Raw genomic sequence first — 17,981 nt, 5'->3', positions numbered from 1 at the left:
CGTCTCCATCTGTTTGTGCTCCGTCTCCATGACGACCGCATCTTTTGTTTTCCGCGGCGGCTCCGGCCCAGAGTCCACGGAGGTTCTCCAGGACGTCCTCATGCCGTCGGCTCGCCGCCGCCGCTGGTGTTTGGACGTCTTTCACGGGCGGCCGCACGCCCGGCGGCGGCGGTGGCCGTGACGCTCGCCGCCGCCTTCGCCAATCCGGGTCAAAGAGCGAGCGCGGGGCGACTCATCTCCGAAACGTGACGCGCATCCGAGTCACGCGCTAAATAAAATCGGCTTTTCTGGGAAAAACAATCGGAGATCTAGAACGCGTTTAGTGCTCGCCATCTGTAAATACTGCGGTGAGTACCTGCGGATGTACTCGAGTACACCTGCAGTGAGTACCTGCGGATGTACTCGAGTACACCGAACAGACCCCTGTGGACGCGTGCCGTCGTCACCAAACCAAAAGGAAATTATTTCAGAGAAGAAATCACAGTTTTGTTTTTTGATTTTGAAAGTTCATTCACTCTCAGAAACTTTCTCGTAAGTCCCGGGAACAAATTTCCATAATCTTTTATTCCGAAGTGTGTGAACTGACTCTGACATCCTGCCTTTTTGTTTCGGTTTTTGTTTTCAATGTCCTGTTTGTTTTTCCGCGTCCAATCCTTTTACCTTCATCAGTTTCCGTGTTTCGCTCGCGCTCGAGTTCATTCACGTCGGCATCGTCTTGCGAACCGTGATACTTTATCACGACACACGGCGTGCATCTGCATATCGTGTCTTTACCACTTCACCGCCCGAGTACGACAAGTTCTACTTTTCTATCGTAGCGTTACGCGCATATGATGGTACTTTTCCTTGAAATCGTGGCCCCGCCTGCATTTTGGCTTGCACTTCCATGTAAACCACAGTATCGTCTGCATACGGTGATATATTTTGTGCATAAGAACCACAGTATCGTCTGCATACGGTGACATTTTATTTCTCAACCGCCTGCGGGTGAATGAGACGCATGGTTTTGCCCTGAAGTAGCATTTCTCCTCCTCTGTTCCCCCCTTTCACCTCCTCTTTCTTTCCTGTGGGTGGTGAACGTTTGTTTGTTTGTTTGTTTGTTTGTTTGTTTGTTGGGTGTTTAATTTGGTGTTGACTTGTATCTCTGAATGGAGCCGAAGGGGGACGAGCGGGTTCATTCTGTGTGCATGTGCTTTCCCCCCTAGACTCTGGCTGCCCTAACGAGAAATTCGATAAATCTGCTCCCAAACCATCTCGCACAAGCTTTGCATGTCCACTCTGGTCCTGAGGAAATTAACAAGCGAATAGAGAGCGCCATCGACTTACGGAGTGGCGATAAGTTGAGGAGAGAGAATATCAAGCCTTTCTCACTGATGTTTAAAGACTCCAGCCTGGAAGAGAAGGTAGCTGGGGTTTTAGACAGATTCCTCTTTTTGTTTTTTGTTTTTTTATTATTATCCCCTCTCCTCTTTCCCCTTCCTCACATCTGTTTTTCTTTTTTTTTTTGCTTTTCCAGAAGCAACCCCTTTTTTTTTTTTCCCTTCTTTCTTCCTCATCCCCGATCACGACCGACCGCACGGCGCCTTCTTGTCGGAGATCTTTCTTGCCCGGTCACTGTTTCATCCCTACATCTGTTCTTGCTCTACGAGCAAATCCGGCACCCGGTTTCAGCAGCGCCGCCGGTCATTTGTTTCACGATCGGCCATCATTTCACCACAGAAATATTTCGCCGTCCCGTTATTCGCCGCCGTCCGGTGTCGGGTCGATTCCTGACTGGACCGAACCGAAGCCACTGAAACCCAAAATGATGACAGCAAATCATACGCAAATACAACCCTGACAAAACATTGACGTTATTATCATTATTATCAGCATTACCACTACGAGTAGTTATTATTATATTGCTACTATTGCTTTAATCATATTATTGTTAGTTATTTTTCATTATTATTATTAGTAGCAGTAGTAGGAGTAGCGGTAGTGTTAGTAGTAGTAGAGGTACCATTGCTTTATGACTAATATTATTATTAAATTGCCAATTGTTTTATTATTATTATAATTATTATGATAACCATTACTACTACTACTACTATTGTTGTTATTATTAATTTATGACAATTGCTTTTAAAATAGTATTACCGTTAGTTATTTAGCATTATTATTACTAGTGGTGGTGGTGGTGGTAGTAATAATCCTGCTTTATAACTACTACTGTTATTATCATATTGCTATTATCGTTTTATTCTTCTAATTATTATTACTATGACTACATTAGTATTTATGTTATTATGATATTATATTATTATTATTATTACTACTTTTACTATTGTTGTAATTATTACTTACTATTGCCTTTATAATAGTATTATTGTCAGGTATTTATTCAATATCAGAAGTAGTGGTGGTAGTAGCAGTAATCGTGTTAATATTGCATCATAACTAATATTACTATCATATTGCTCTTATGATTATTATTAAAATTATTATGATAACTATTACTACTACTACTATTGTCGTTATTATTAATTTATGGCTATTGCTTTTAAAATAGTATTACCGTTAGTTATCTATCATTATTATTAGTAGTAGTGGTGGTGGTGGTGGTAATAATCTTGCTTTATAACTAATATTGTTATCATTATATTGCTATTATTGTTTTATTCTTTTAATTATCATTACTATGACCACATTAGTATTTATGTTGTTATGATATTATATTATTATTATTACTACTTTTACGATTGTTGTAATTATTACCAACTATTGCTTTTATAATGGTATTATTTAGGTATATTGCATCATAACTAATATTACTATCATATTATTATTATTATGATTATTAAAATGCAGTGTTTTTTCTCAGCCTCATACATACATCCATACATATATAATTGCAAAGAATTGAAGTGGACCGATTAGATCCTCGCCAGGTACATAAACGCAACTTCCCGTCGTTTCCGTGGAAACACATTTCCATAAAGTCCATCAGCGGTTTTCCAGTCGTCCCAGTTTCTCTCCTCTGAAACCCCTCAATGTTTCCCTTTTCTTTTTCGATGAATTCAATGAACCTCTGTGGCTTTTTCGTCCTTTTTTTTTCATTTCTTTTTATTTCCATCCATGAATAACCTTTGACCTTTGAGTTGACCTTCACACTGGCTCCTCCCCCTCCACATTTCCCGCCATGTCAGAAGTTGTTTTTGTGGCGGCGGGTCGGTGGCGCCCGCCGCAGTGACCGTGGTGACTTCCTGTGGGCCGCCCTCCTTCTCTGACTTCACCTTTGGCTTGTTTGTTTACTTTCTGGCAACGTTGTGATCGAACGCCGAAGCCTCCTCTTGCTAATTTCCCAGCACCCTTTGAGAAAGACACGGAGCGAGGACGGGGGCAGCGAGGTCACGCCAGGTCACGGGGGTCACGTGAGGTCACCAGTCGGGCCGCGCTGGTGTTTCAAAATAAAACAAATTCTCGGCTAAAGATGCCAACACTATTTCTCGGAGACACAAACGATAAATATTTCTGTCAACTACGCAAAAAGGACTTTAAACAAAGTCCCGCCTTTATTCGGGCTACTAGCTGCTAGCATGTGGTGGGTTACAGCTAAAGAGCTGGCAGGTACCAAGTCAATGCTAATGGCTTGTGGTTGGACGTTAGCAGCTCGAGAGTTAACAGCAAGCAGCTAAAAGCTAGCAGTTACAAGACAGAAGCGAATAGTTAGGGTTAAAGCTAGAAGCTAAGGGTACGAAGCAAGCAGCTAACAGTTTAAAGATTGAAGAGTTTAGTTAAAGCACATAAGCTTACAGGTCAAATCTAGCAACTGTTAGAAATTAGAAGCTAGCAGTTTAAAAATAAAAATTAAAAGATAGACGTTAACACATAATAAGAGACAGGAGATAGCAGTTTGTAGATAGCAGTCAAAAGATAAAAGCTAGCAGTTAAAGGACAGAGGCATACACTTCAAATCTAGTAACTAACAGTTAAACGTTAGAATTTAAAATTCAAAGCTAAGTTTTGAACTAGCAACAGTGAAAGGATGAAAGTTAAACAGTTAAAGGACAAAAGCTGACGATTCAAATCTGGAGGCGATCAGTTGAATGCTAGAGGCTAAAAGTTAAGAAATAAAAATGAACTATTAAATGAACTACCCTATTAGCGTAGGGTAGATAATAGTTGGACGCTAGCAGCTAAACGATAGAAGCCCAGACAGAAGTTTACCGTTCAAATTTGGCAATGAACAGTTCAATGTTAGACGCTAACAGTTAAACATTAAAAATCAACCATTAAAAGATGAAGCTAACAGCTTGAAGCCAATTTTAGAGCTAGCAGCTCACAATTAAAAGATAGATGCTAACAGATGAAAGTTAGAAGCTGATTGATAAGGGCCACAAGCAAACAGTCGGAAGCTAACGGTTAAAAATTTGAGGCTAACAGTGAGAATTAGGAGCTAACAGTTAAAAGACAAAAGCTGACGTATAACGGGCAGAAGCTAAGAGTCGGACGCTAACAGCTAAAATCAGAAGCTAACAGTAAAAAGATAGATGCTAACAGATAAAAGTCAGAAGCTGATCGATAAGGGCCACAAGCAAACGGTCGGAAGCTAACGGTTAAAAATTTGAGGCTAACAGTGAGAATTAGGAGCTAACGGTTAAAAGATAGAAGCTGACGGATAACGGGCAGAAACTAAGAGTCGGACGCTAACGGTTAAAAGATAGAAGCTGACGTATAACGGGCAGAAGCAAAGAGTCGGACGCTAACAGCTAAAATCAGAAGCTAACAGTAAAAAGATAGATGCTAACAGATAAAAGTCAGAAGCTGATCGATAAGGGCCTCAAGCAAACAGTTGGAAGCTAACGGTTAAAAATTTGAAGCTAACAGTGAGAATTAGGAGCTAACGGTTAAAAGACAGAAGCTGAGGTATAACGGGCAGAACACCTCCTTTCTACTATTATCTATTACTGTTATGTTTTTGTACTTGAAACTCTAGCACAACAATTTCCTTCGGGATTAATAAAGTTGTTCTCATCGCATCTCATCATCTCAGAAGCTAAGAGTCGGAGGCTAACAGCTAAAGTCAGAAGCTAACAGTTAAAAGATAGCAACTGACGGATCATAAACCGTCGGAATCACCATTTCAAAGAGAGCAGCTAGCAGCTAGCAGCCAGGTAGCGGTTAGCACGGTGAACCCCCGGCGCCGCCCGCCCCCTCCCTCCCGCCCGGCGTCTTTCTCTACCGCTTGTGGTGGAGATCCGTGGCGTGTTGGTGTGTGGAGACCGAGACGAGGCTGCCGAGCGTCCTGGTCCACCTCCTCACCTTCCTCTTCCTCCTCTTCCTCTTCTCCTCTGCCCCCGCTGGCGCAGTACTCCCAGATGAGGGATGAGGTGTTCAAGTCCAACCTGGTTTGCGCCTTCATCGTGCTCATCTTCATCACCACTATCCAGAGTCTGCTGCCGTCGGCCAGGTAAAGCAGGGCGACGAGCGGTTCACCTCGATTGATCCATCGATTGGGTTTTTTTTTTTCCTGTACTGTAAGAAAAAAAACAACAACGAGAGAAATAAACAGGAAGTCGACCTGCAAATCAGGCAGGAAGTGGCTCCGCCCCTCAGGCTCCGCCCCCAAGTCCAAAACAAAAGGTTTTGAATGTGAGCAGTATTGTCCTGCGTCCGCGCGCCGTCGCCCGCCTTAAAAGCGTCCGCGTGTCGCCGCCGCCGCCGCAGGATGGTTACCATGGTGACCCAGTTCTCCGTGCTCATCGTGCTCCACTCCTGCCTGGTCGTCGTGACGACGGCCGAGGACTACAAGTGTCTGCCCCTGGTCCTGAGGAAGGCCTGCTGCTGGATCAACGAGACCTACGCCGCCCGCAACGTGGTCATCTTCGTCTCCATCCTCATCAACTTCCTGGCCGCCATGATCAACATCGTGAGTCCGTCCGTCCCGACGCCGCCGTCTTCGTAATTATCCGATATTTACCAAAGTAACGATGTCGTTTCTGGATAATTACTTATTTAGTTGGGTTTAGTTCAGTTTGAGTTGAGGAGTTGGCTAATTATTGGATAATAACCCAAGTATTTAGTTCATTTTTGGGTAATTACACAAGTATTTCATGACGTCATGAAGAATTACCCAAGTATTTATATATTATATGACCAGGTATGTAGTTAACTACTGAGTAATTACCCAAGTATTTATATATTATATGACCAGGTATGTAGTTAACTACTGAGTAATTACCCAAGTATTTATATATTATATGACCAGGTATGTAGTTAACTACTGAGTAATTACCCAAGTATTTATATATTATATGACCAGGTATGTAGTTAACTACTGAGTAATTACCCAAGTATTTATATATTATATGACCAGGTATGTAGTTAACTACTGAGTAATTACCCAAGTATTTATATATTATATGACCAGGTATGTAGTTAACTACTGAGTAATTACCCAAGTATTTATATATTATATAACCAGGTATGTAGTTAACTACTGAGTAATTACCCAAGTATTTATATATTATATGACCAGGTATGTAGTTAACTACTGAGTAATTACCCAAGTATTTATATATTATATGACCAGGTATGTAGTTAACTACTGAATAATTAAGTATTTCATGACGTCATGAAGAATTAACTAAGTATATAGTCCATTACTGAATAACTACCCAGGTATCCACCTAATTAATGGGCAATTACCCAAGTATCTAGTTAATTTCTGGATAATCGCTCAAGTATTTTGTTACTTAATGAATCATTAACAAAGTAATTAGAATAATTACCCCGATATCTATCTAATTATTGGATAATTATCCAAGAATTCAGTTAATTACTGTACTATTACTGAAGTATTTACATCATCACTGGATAATTGATCCAAGTATAGTTTCTAATTTAACACGTGAAAACAATATTCAAGAGTTAATTTTCAGATAATCACTTAAGTATCTGGTTAATTATCGAATCAACTTCCCAATATTTCGTTAATATCAGATACCTTCCTGAACACTGAGTTAGTTGCTGGATAATTATTCGGTAATTATCTGTTAATTGGTTCATTATTGAATAACTGGGTAATCATTGGATAATCACCCAGATGTTTGTTAATCATCCACGTATTCTTGTTAATTACCAGCTAATTATGCAAGTACTTAGTTAATGAACCTGAGGATTTAGTTAACTACTGGATAATAACACTTAGTTGACAAGTAGAAATATGGTATCAAGTTTAATACTTGATAGTTAATAATCAGATCATTACTTCTAGTTAACCCCTTGATAATTACCCAGCAATTAATCATCAACCCTAATCAACTCATTAACTAATAAACTAATTAACTTCCTTGGAAACTTTTGTTTTGAATTCTCGGAGTTTCCTTTCCGTCCTTTCACTTCCTGTATTGTGGGCGTGGCGTCTGATTGGCTGACGGCCTGGTGCACTGACCCCGCCCCCCCGTCGGTCTTTCCCAGCTGTGGTGCGACTTCGACAAGCCGAGCAGCTTCAGGAACCAGACGTTCAACGAGTCGACCTCCATCCCAGACATCTGCTTCTACCCAGAGGTGTGTGTGTGTGTGTGTGTGTGTGTGATGAATTAAACATCCTGGACATCTGCCGGCGCCCGGAGCGACATCTCGCCCGGCCGACGACGGAGGCGTCAAAACAGAGCGAGAGAAAAAAAAAAAAAAGAGGAAAAGGAAACTGAAGCCCTGATGCTTCCTGTCTGGAGCCGCGTGGCGTTCAGGAACGCCCGGGATAATCCGACACGACAGCGCCGGCGGCCCGGAAAAAAAAAACCCCAACCTTTTCGCATCTCCGCGGAGTTGGGACGTGGTTGAAGTGTTGAAGTTCTTCCCTCCCGTCCGCAGTACTTCGTGTTCACGGGCGTCCTCGCCATGGTGACCTGCGCCGTCTTCCTGCGGCTCAACTCGGTGCTGAAGCTCGCCGTCCTGCTGGTGATGATCGCCGTCTACTCGCTGCTCACCGAGGCCTTCTACGCCTCGCTCTTCGTACGATACGACGCCGTCCACCACAACACCGAGTGAGGACACACACACACACACACACACACACACACACACACTTCATATACATTTATATGCACCCTGAGCACAGGTGAAGCACTATAGATAACAATTCCATTTTTATATACGTATATATACACATATACAGGCATACATATATGTGTATATATATGGATATGTAAGGAATTTCTATATTTGTGTATATACATACATTTTATATCTGTGCAATATTCAGAACTGTGCAATATTTCATTTCATAACAGCTACACTACAATTTTTCTTTTTATCATACTATGGTGCACTCCTTACCTCACTTGTTTACTAAGACACTTTATAGTTTCACTGAGACACTTTATAGTTTATAGTTTATTTTTATTTCTAATTCTGCCTTTTCTTTTTATTATTTATTACTGTTATATTTTCTGTTACTCTGGCACAACAATTTCCTTCGGGATTAATAAAGCTGTTCTTATCTTATCTTATCTTATGAACAGGTTTATATATACATGTATAAATGTACATATATATGCATCATTTTTATACATGTATATATATTTCTTTAAATATACATGAGCGCGTATACATTTATATATACATGTGTATATTGATACATGGATATATATACATAAGGAATGAATTAATGAATATATTTAGATTTGCATATATATATATATATACGTATATATATGTGTATATATATATATGTATACAATGTTTATGCAGAATAAGCAGTTTGGCAAAAGTATACTTATCAATTAATTAATTGAATGAATTAATTCAATAAATTAAAAGTATAATTATTAATGTATATATATATATTTATATATACATATATTTTATTCATGTGTGTACATGGATATATATAAATATAATAAATGAATGAATATCTTTACATAAGATTCATATACATTGCAGAATAAGCAGTTTGGTAAATGTATAATTGATTAATTAATCAATGTTTTTGTATATATATATATATATATACATACATGTATGTATGTATATGTGTATATATAGATAATCAATGAATGAATATCTTCACACATGCATCTATATTCATATATATAGGTGTGTATGCAGGTAAGCAGTATAGAGGATGGATGCATGAGTATATATAAGTTGGTCAAAAACAAATGAATTCTATAAAGAAAACTGATTTTAATTGTCTACGTTTTATATTAATGATACGGTTGTAATCATGATATTTCGTCATAATGTGTTTTATCATGTAACTGTATTATGTTTATAATGGTATAATCTATATATGGCGTCGTTTTAACGTGCATCATTAATGTACTATAACACGGTTGCGAGGATGTTCTGGCTTCATTAATTGCTGTGAAAAGGTCAAAGGTCGCGTTAGATGGAGGTGTCTCTGACCTTCTCCTCCACCCAAATGTGAGAAGAAAAAAAAAAAAACGTCGGATCAAAGGGTGACCACTGGCGGCGACGGCGGCGTTAATGACCTCCTCGCTCTGCCGCCGCCGACAGGAACTTCCTGGGAACCAAGGAGACGTCTCTGCTGCTGATGGCCATGTTCCTCCTCGCCGTCTTCTACCACGGCCAGCAGGTTCATCTCCGCCTCCTTCTTCTTCCAAGCTTCTGTCAACCTGGCGTTGTTGATCACGTGACCTCCTCTGCCCCCCCCCCCCCCCCCAGCTGGAGTACACCGCCAGGTTGGACTTCCTGTGGCGCGTCCAGGCCAAGGAGGAGATCAACGAGATGAAGGAGCTGCGAGAACATAACGAGAACATGCTGAGGAACATCCTGCCCAGCCACGTGGCCAGACACTTCCTGGAGAAGGACCGCGACAACGAGGTCCGTCCGCCGGGAACGCGACATCAAACGGAGTCCGTTTGAATCAAAGGAAATGAAATCAAAGGATTTTAAATGAAAGGAATTTAAGGGGAATGAAATGAAAGGGAGACAAATCAAAGGAAATGAAATTCAAGGAAGTAATGTGGTAAAATTAAAATAAAATTAAAAAAAATTAATAAAAGGAAATTAAATCAACGAAAATAAATTGAAATAAGTCGAAGGAAGTTAAGTCAAAGCAAATCAATGAAAAGGAAATCAGCCAAAACGAAGTTAAAATCCAAAGAAATCAAAGTAAGGGAAATAGATCAAAGGAAGTGGAATTAAAGGATAGTAAATGAAAGAAATTTAGGGTAAATTAAATAAAAGGGAATCATATAAAAAAAAATGTAAATATATATTCACGCCGTTAAATTAAAAAAATAAATAAAAGGATATTCTATCCAAAAAAATTAAATCAAAACAAATCAAAGGAAGGGAAAGCTGAGGAATGAAATCAAACGAAATGACTTCAAAGGATATCAAAACAAAGTGAATGGAAGCCAATTATGTTCAATCAGGAGAAAAGGAAAATCAAAGGATTTGAATGAAAACAAAATGAATCAATGGAAGTGAGATCAAAGCAAATTTATGAAAAGGAAATAATCGTCTAAAGTGAAATAAAAAAGGATATTTATTCACAGTAAATTGAAGGAAAATAAATCCAAGGGAATCAAATCAAAGGAAATTGAATTGAAGGAAATTCAATGAAAATAAATCAAAGGAAGTGATAAAATGACATCAAATCAAATGGAATCAGATGAATTTCAATCAGGAGAAAGGATATCAAAGGATATCACATTGATATTGAATTGGGTGAAAATAAAATAGATCAAAGAAAGTGAGATCAAAGCAAATGAGTGGAATTTAAATCCAAGGAAATCATAGAAAGCCAAATCAAAGAGATCAAAGGAAACGAAGGAGGGGAAATCAAAGCTAACGATTGGAAGGATATTGAACGAAAGGGAATCAATGGTGATCGTGATCGATGATTGGATTCTTCTTCATAAACCCTGTGATGTCACCGCTGACGTCGCCACGGCGACAAAGGTTCCTCGCGCGGCCGAACGGCGCCCCCCTGTGGCCGAGGCCGCGCCGACGGGCCGCCGATGACCTCCGACCTCCGTGGCCCCCCCGCTCCTCCTCACGGCGGCCATCTTGTTTGCTTAGGAGCTGTACTCGCAGTCGTACGACGCGGTGGGCGTGATGTTCGCCTCCATCCCGGGCTTCGCAGACTTCTACTCCCAGACGGAGATGAACAACCAGGGCGTGGAGTGTCTACGCCTCCTCAACGAGATCATCGCGGACTTCGACGAGGTCAGAGCCGCCGCCCGACCCCCCCGTCGCCCCCCCGCAGAGGTAACGGACGCCTCTCGCTTCCTGTTTCTGTCGCAGTTGCTCGGCGAAGAACGATTCCAGGACATCGAGAAGATCAAGACCATCGGAAGCACCTACATGGCCGTGTCCGGCCTGTCGCCCGAGAAGCAGGTGACCTTTCACCTGCCCCGCCAGACCATCACGCCTGCACCTCTGCACACACACACACATACACACTCACACACACACACAACTTCAGTGTTAACAGTGTAATTATAGTGTAATAACATGTAGTAATGTGTAATAACAGTGTAGTAACTCATACACATCCCATGTATATACAATGCATGTATGTTTGGACTGTGTGTGTGTGTGTGTGTGTGTGTGTGTGTGTATGTGTGTGTGTGTGTGTGGGTGTCATTGTTTTGTGTTTTTGACTTTCATGATGGGATGGAAGGAGATGATGATGAAGATGAGTGATGATGATGATGATGATGATGATGATGATGATAATGATGATGATGATGATGATGAAGGTGAAGAAGCTCCCCCTCCCCCTCCAGCAGCAGTGTGAAGATAAGTGGGGTCACCTCTGTGCTCTGGCCGACTTCGCCATCGCCCTGAACGAGAGCATCGAGGAGATCAACAAGCACTCCTTCAACAACTTCGAGCTCCGCATCGGTGAGAGCTTTACCTGTCAATCAGGAGGTCCATCTGTCAATCAAAAAGTTCACCTGTCAATCAAAACGTTCACATGTCAATCATTAGGTTCTTTACCTGGCAAACAGAAAGTTCGCCTGTCAATCAAAAAGTCCACCCGTCAATCAGGAGGTCCATCTGTCAATCAAGAAGTTCACCTGTCAATCATTAGGTTCTTTACCTGTCAATCAGAAAGTTCACCTGTCAATCAAAAAGTTCACCTGTCAATCATTAGGTTCTTTACCTGTCAATCAAAAAGTCCACCTGTCAATCAGGAGGTCCATCTGTCAATCAAAAAGTTCAGCTGTCAATCAAAAAGTTCACCTATCAATCAGTAGGTTCTTTACCCGTCAATCAGAAAGTTCACCTGTCAATCAAAAAGTTCACCTGTCAATCATTAGGTTCTTTACCTGTCAATCAAAAAGTCCACCTGTCAATCAAAAAGTCCACCTGTCAATCAGGAGGTCCATCTGTCAATCAAAAAGTTCACCTATCAGTCAGTAGGTTCTTTACCCGTCAATCAGAAAGTTCACCTGTCAATCAAAAAGTTCCCCTGTCAATCAGCAGGTCAGTTCCCTGTCCTCCACTCAGGTATTGAACATGTAGAAGGTGCTTTCAGGACGAACCTTCTCGGTACCTTCTGGATCCCGTCCGCAGGCATGGCCCACGGCTCGGTGGTGGCGGGCGTGATCGGCGCCAAGAAGCCTCAGTACGACATCTGGGGGAAGACGGTGAACCTGGCGAGCCGCATGGACAGCACCGGCGTCAGCGGCAAGATCCAGGTGCCCGAGGAGACCTTCGGCATCCTGAAGGAGCGCGGCTTCGCCTTCGAGTACCGCGGCGAGATCTACGTGAAGGGCATCAGCGAGCAGGAGGGCAAGATCCGGACGCACTTCCTGTCGGGCCGCGTGCAGCCCAACCCGCTCATCCTGCAGCCGCGCAAGATGACGGGCCAGTACTCGCTGGCCACCGTGGTGCTCAGCCTGGTCCAGTCGCTCAACCGGCAGAAGCAGAAGCAGATCCTCAACGAGAACAACAACTCGGGCATCATGAAGGGTCACCATCACTACAACAGGAGGACGTTGTTAGCGACCAGCGGCTCCGACGGCGGCGGCGGCGGCGGCGGCGCCGGGGGCCATCACGCCGAGGCCGCGGACAAGACCGAGCTGTCCTGAAGGGACGGCGGGGGTCGGATGACCTCCGGCGAGGAACTCCGGGAGGCCGGAAGTAGTCCTGGCGCTCGAGTCCAGGGCTCGGCGGAAGCTGTTTTCCGGTTGGAGGAGTTTTGTTTATGTTATTACAATGTTGTTACGATGTTATTACTATGTTTTTACTATGCAAAGATTTTGTTCCGATACTTTTTTTCATTCAAGTCGCAGGAATAAAAAGCTGTACATGATTGAAAAACAAACTCCAAAGAAAAAGAAAAAGAAACACCAGCCGGAGGGAACCCCAAAACTAAAGGCCGCGTCGGATATTCACGCTAAAAACGAGAAAATCCGTCGGGCTGAAAGGGATCGGATCGGAAACCCAACGTCACCCGGCGTCTTCTCGGAGTTGGATCTAAAAGGAGTATAAATACCCGTGTGTATTCCTGTATGCAGTACTTGTACTTTCGCTGATGACCCTTGTATCTGAGCCCGGAGCCGAAGCGCCGGATCGTTTCCCGGTCGAGTCGGACCCTCGGGGTTCGGCCCCCTGAACCCCGGCACTCTGAGGCTCCTCTGGTTTCCACCCCCACTTTGTACCCCCTCCGCTGTCCATCTTTCTGTTTTCTATTTCTTTTATAAACACAATAAAGGGGTCTAATTTTTTTACAAGCCGAGTTCCTGCCGTCCTTCATCCCTCCGACCAGCCCAAACTACCTCCAGTGACCTCAGATGACCTCCAACAGCAGACCATCCAGGTTAAGCTCCGCCCCTCTGCCCGGTCTTAGCATCAGTTTAATAATTATGATCATAAAAAATACCGTTACTATGACAAAATAGTATTATCGCCGTCAGTAGAAGTTTTTGTAATTGGTAAATGGTATCTGTAATAATAAGAGTAGCAGTAAAAGTACTAGTTGTCGTAGTAGTCATCCAAATAGTAGTAGCAGTAGTGGTAGTCACAGTAATAGTAGTAGGTCGTAGCCCTAGTAGTAGTAGAAGTGGTAGCGGTAATAGTAGGACTAGTAGTTGAAGTAGTACTAGCTGTAAAAGTTGTAATAGTAGGTGTTGCAATAACAGATGTAGTCGTTTAAGCGGTGGTAATTACTAGTAGTTATTCTACCAGCAGTAGCAGTAGTAGTAGTAGTAGTAGTAGTAACAATAGTAAAAGTAGTAGTAGTGGTAGTAATTCTCGTAGAAGCCTCAGTAGTTGTACTAATAGTGATAGTAGCACTGGTAGTTGCAGTAGTTGTGGTAGCAGTGATAGTAGTTACCACAGTACTAGTAGTTGTTGTTGTTGGAGCCGGAGTAAAAGTAGTCGTAGTAATTCTAGTAGTGAAAGCAGTAGTTGTAAGTGGTACTAGTCGCAGTAGTTGTCGTCACAGTGATAGTAGTAGTTGTTGTAGCAGGAATAGTAGCCATAGTAGTAGTAGTAGTAGTACCAGTCGTAGTAGCAGCAGTAGTACTAGTATAAGTAGTGCTTTGGATCTGGTGCTGGAGAAGTTCTGCTTCTTCAGGGAACTCAAACCCGGAACCCTGTTCTCGTCTGTGATTGGCGGAAATAAACCCCGTGTTTATGCGCTAACTGGTATTTCCGGGGGTCCGTGAACGCGGCCCTGTCGGCCAATCGGCTGCGTCGCTCGGCGGTTTCCCGCGCGCGCCTCGGCTCGCCGCCGGAGGCGGAAGCGACAGCGAGTGGACGCCCGTGACGTCACAGCCCGGGGCGCGAGACTCGACGCTTCCGGGTCCGTCGGAAGACACCGGACTCCTTGGCGGACCGGAGGAACGGGGACGGGCTCGCGGCTCCTCCGGGCGGGAGAAGGACAAGAAGAAGCTCTTCAGAAGGTAAGACTCTGGACCTGCGCACCTGTTGCCCGTGCGCGCGCGGCCGTGGGGCTAAACGAAGGGGTTTTACCAAGAGCATGCATGAGGGAGTCTTTGGGTACCAAATGTTGAAGGTGTAGAAGCAGGAAATCCAGGTGCTGTAAAAGTTTGGGAGTCTGAGACAGCTCTTGATGGAGGGCAGCTTCTTAAGTGAACCTTTATGTGTCCGTCTCAGGCCCATCCAGCGTCCTCAGACGAGGACACCAGCAGCTTCACCATTTATTTAACAAAAGCAGTCGATCTGTGCGTAGAAGAAGTCCGTGGAATCCACCTGTGGAATCCAAGATGGCAAAGACACAAGCTCTCAGCCAACGGTTAGGACTCCAGAGTGGGAAGGACAGATGAACAAGGCCATTGCTTTTGGGACAGTTAGCATAAAAAGTTGGTGTTCACCGAGTGGATCCTTGTCAAAATCTTCTTGTCATGGTAACTCGACTTGAATTTCTTCTGTTCAGAACTGAAAAAGCCTCAGATGAGGGGGGGGGGGGGGGAGTCTTCAAGTGAAGAAACTCAAGTCCAGTTGCCACGGCAAAAAAAGATTTTGACCAGAATTTACATGACCGAGAATCTCCACAGACATAAGGCATTTTGTAAGAGGAGAATCTGCAGAGGTCGCTGTGAGCAGGGTTCGAACCTGCGCGGGGAAACCCCATTGGATTTCAAGTCCAACGCCTTAACCGCTCGGCCATCACAGCCCACGTAAGGAGGACTCACAGTGAGTGCACTTTTTTTGGACAGAGTAAACAAGCAACTGAGCGTTGTCTGTTGGGACCTTAAAGAAGGTACATGTTGGACTATCAGAATGGATGAAGTTGAGAAGGGCAGTTGTCTGCTGTCGTTGGTGCATCGGACTATCAGGGATGAGTGTCCTCCCAAGTGCGAGGCGGGTGGAATGAAGTAGGACAAGGTTCCACCTGCTTGGACCAAACTTATGACTTGATAGGCCTTGACTAGTTAGCGTCTCTCAGGCCAAGGTTCTGGAATCACTGCATTGTCCAAACATGACCACTGTAGTGCTTGGGGTTACCAACAAGGTGCATTTTCAGCCCAAGATCTTGAGTATCATAGCCGTCAACCTGTTGCCGTGCTCAATCCTTCCTTATCTGTCTGGTGTTGCCGATGCTCTTGGACACGTTGGAACCAAGTTTTGGTGAAAAGCAGTTTGAAGCTGCAGGAGATATGACTTGAAGTTCAAAAGAAGGTTGTACAGACATGACACAAGTCCTGTGCAATAGTCGCTGTGAGCAGGGTTCGAACCTGCGCGGGGAAACCCCATTGGATTTCGAGTCCAACGCCTTAACCTCTCGGCCATCACAGCTGTTCTTGTGCGGCTTCAGTCAGTTTTCTGAAAAGTACCTGATCGGAAAAACATTTATGAAAGAGGAAGATCACTGAGCACGTTCCAAACAAGGAACATCTTGAACCACCACTTGTTTTTGATGTTCAATGTCTGATCCATCAGAAGAGCTCCTGCATCACTTGATGGAGGGTCAGGTATCATATAGCCAAGTCAGCCCATCGCAAAGTATCCCAAAACTCACTCTGACTGTCGCTGTGAGCAGGACTTGAACCTGCGCGGGGAAACCCCATTGGATTTCAAGTCCAACGCCTTAACCACTCGGCCATCACAGCCCATATTTAAGTTCTTCATGACATGGCCTCTTTTGTGACCTTCAAGGAAGACTTAATGTTGTACAGTTAAAAGGGTTTCTTCCGGTTGGAGTCGATCTTTTGCTGCTCCAAGCAGGATGATGTTCCACCTGATAGGACCTAACTTGGTGCTGGGTCTACAGTGTGACCAACTTGGTTAATGGTTCTTCCGCCTAAATGTGAGCAACTTCAAGTTGTACTGAGATCCACTGAGCTTGTTTGCAGACCTTAAAGTAACTTGATAGCTGCCCAGCAGGGCAGTGTTCCAAAGGTCAACAGCCAGCAGACATGGATGTTCTAGTGAGCAATCCTTACTTTGCCAGTACCTTGGTATGAGCATCAAATCTGGTGGTTCGGGAGAAGCACCACCAACCTCTGCCAGAGGAAGGTGATCCACTTTGTTACGCTGGAACTGTCCCTTGTTGAAAGGGACATCACTGATGTTTTCCCAGGAACAGCCTTGGTACTATAAAAGTAACTTCAGTGTGACATGATGCTGTTGTGCTCGCTGTGAGCAGGGTTCGAACCTGCGTGGGGAAACCCCATTGGATTTCGAGTCCAACGCCTTCACCTCTCGGCCATCACAGCTGTTCTTGATGCTGCAGATCAGCGGTCGGGAACCTATGGCTCTTCCGGTGGCGAAAAGAAAAAAAAAGACGATGATTACCGTGCAGTCCGGGCTGCGTGGACAGAGAAATTTGCATTTGGATCTGCGCTATGGCTTTTATGGCTCTTCCAGTCAAAGAGGTTCCCGACCCCTGCTGAAGATGATGATGCTGTAGTTGCTATGTCACTGTTCTCTGCTGATGGTTGGAATAAGTGACAAAACTTAGAGTTTGAGGTTGTAGTTCTCAAATGATTTGAGGCTGATTTATTGTCCTGTAGAGCTGCGGTGCAGCTCAGCTGGTAGGAAAGTTGAGAGACCTGACACGAGAGTCGGTCATTAGTTGGCTGCACCATCTGTGAAATTCAAGCATTTCTGAGTGGAGAGCAGTGGTTTGCTCCAAAGTGTCCCCACAATGGCACTGTAGAAGAAAGGCTATCAAAACACTTCCAGAGGAGAGAAGTTTGTCAACATGGACTTTGTAATGAGAATGTAGAACTCTGCTGTGGATTCAGAGATGTCTTGAGCGTCGCAGCTGTCAACCTCTGGAGAGGCACTGCCAACTTGTGTCAGATGAAGCTGATCCACTTGGACCTCTAATGGTTGCTTGGCTTGAACCTAAGTGACTTCAAGTATACTACATAATATACAAACACAGATTTCAAAGAGGACAATGCAGCCTCAGGGCGGCACTGGCCGGTGTGTCCCCGAGCTAGTCCTAAGTCCAGATAAATGCAGAGGGTTGCATCAGGAAGGGCATCTGGTGTAAAACTCTTGCCAAAGCCAAACATGGGAATTGATCATAATAACCA

General features: G+C 43.6%; 1 protein-coding gene and 4 non-coding genes across 7 annotated transcripts in view; 1 reads left to right on the top strand and 4 right to left on the bottom strand.

The window, feature by feature from the left end:
* The window catches only part of adcy8 (adenylate cyclase 8 (brain)), a 24,565-nt gene extending 10,865 nt beyond the window's left edge, over nt 1-13,700 (top strand). Inside the window, exons 8-18 of one of the 3 annotated variants that reach the window (XM_086172182.1) lie at nt 1,206-1,403; nt 5,352-5,452; nt 5,710-5,911; nt 7,462-7,551; nt 7,858-8,030; nt 9,505-9,583; nt 9,673-9,831; nt 11,038-11,184; nt 11,263-11,355; nt 11,751-11,865; nt 12,541-13,700. In XM_086172182.1, the coding sequence (XP_086028308.1) occupies nt 1,206-1,403; nt 5,352-5,452; nt 5,710-5,911; nt 7,462-7,551; nt 7,858-8,030; nt 9,505-9,583; nt 9,673-9,831; nt 11,038-11,184; nt 11,263-11,355; nt 11,751-11,865; nt 12,541-13,058 (1,875 nt within the window). In that variant the 3' untranslated portion in view covers nt 13,059-13,700. Of the gene's footprint in view, nt 1-1,205; nt 1,404-5,351; nt 5,453-5,709; nt 5,912-7,461; nt 7,552-7,857; nt 8,031-9,504; nt 9,584-9,672; nt 9,832-11,037; nt 11,185-11,262; nt 11,356-11,747; nt 11,866-12,540 lie in introns of all 3 variants that reach the window. The other 2 variants (XM_086172181.1, XM_086172183.1) reach the window with 2 other exon arrangements.
* A 1,828-nt stretch (nt 13,701-15,528) lies between these two features.
* On the bottom strand, nt 15,529-15,610 carry trnas-uga (transfer RNA serine (anticodon UGA)). The gene has a single exon. It is a non-coding gene; the product is annotated as a tRNA-Ser (tRNA).
* A 541-nt stretch (nt 15,611-16,151) lies between these two features.
* Nucleotides 16,152-16,233, bottom strand: trnas-cga (transfer RNA serine (anticodon CGA)). The gene has a single exon. It is a non-coding gene; the product is annotated as a tRNA-Ser (tRNA).
* Nucleotides 16,234-16,465: 232 nt separating this feature from the next.
* trnas-uga (transfer RNA serine (anticodon UGA)) lies at nt 16,466-16,547 on the bottom strand. Its single transcript has one exon. It is a non-coding gene; the product is annotated as a tRNA-Ser (tRNA).
* Nucleotides 16,548-17,071: 524 nt separating this feature from the next.
* On the bottom strand, nt 17,072-17,153 carry trnas-cga (transfer RNA serine (anticodon CGA)). Its single transcript has one exon. It is a non-coding gene; the product is annotated as a tRNA-Ser (tRNA).
* Between the last annotated feature and the right edge of the window lie 828 nt (nt 17,154-17,981).

Source organism: Fistularia commersonii, chromosome 25 (genome assembly GCF_037954325.1).
Source record: "Fistularia commersonii isolate RoL2024-O1a breed Wild chromosome 25, RoL_Fcom_v1.0, whole genome shotgun sequence".
Classification (NCBI taxonomy): Eukaryota; Metazoa; Chordata; class Actinopteri; order Syngnathiformes; family Fistulariidae; genus Fistularia; species Fistularia commersonii.
This window is presented reverse-complemented; position numbering and strand designations above follow the sequence as displayed.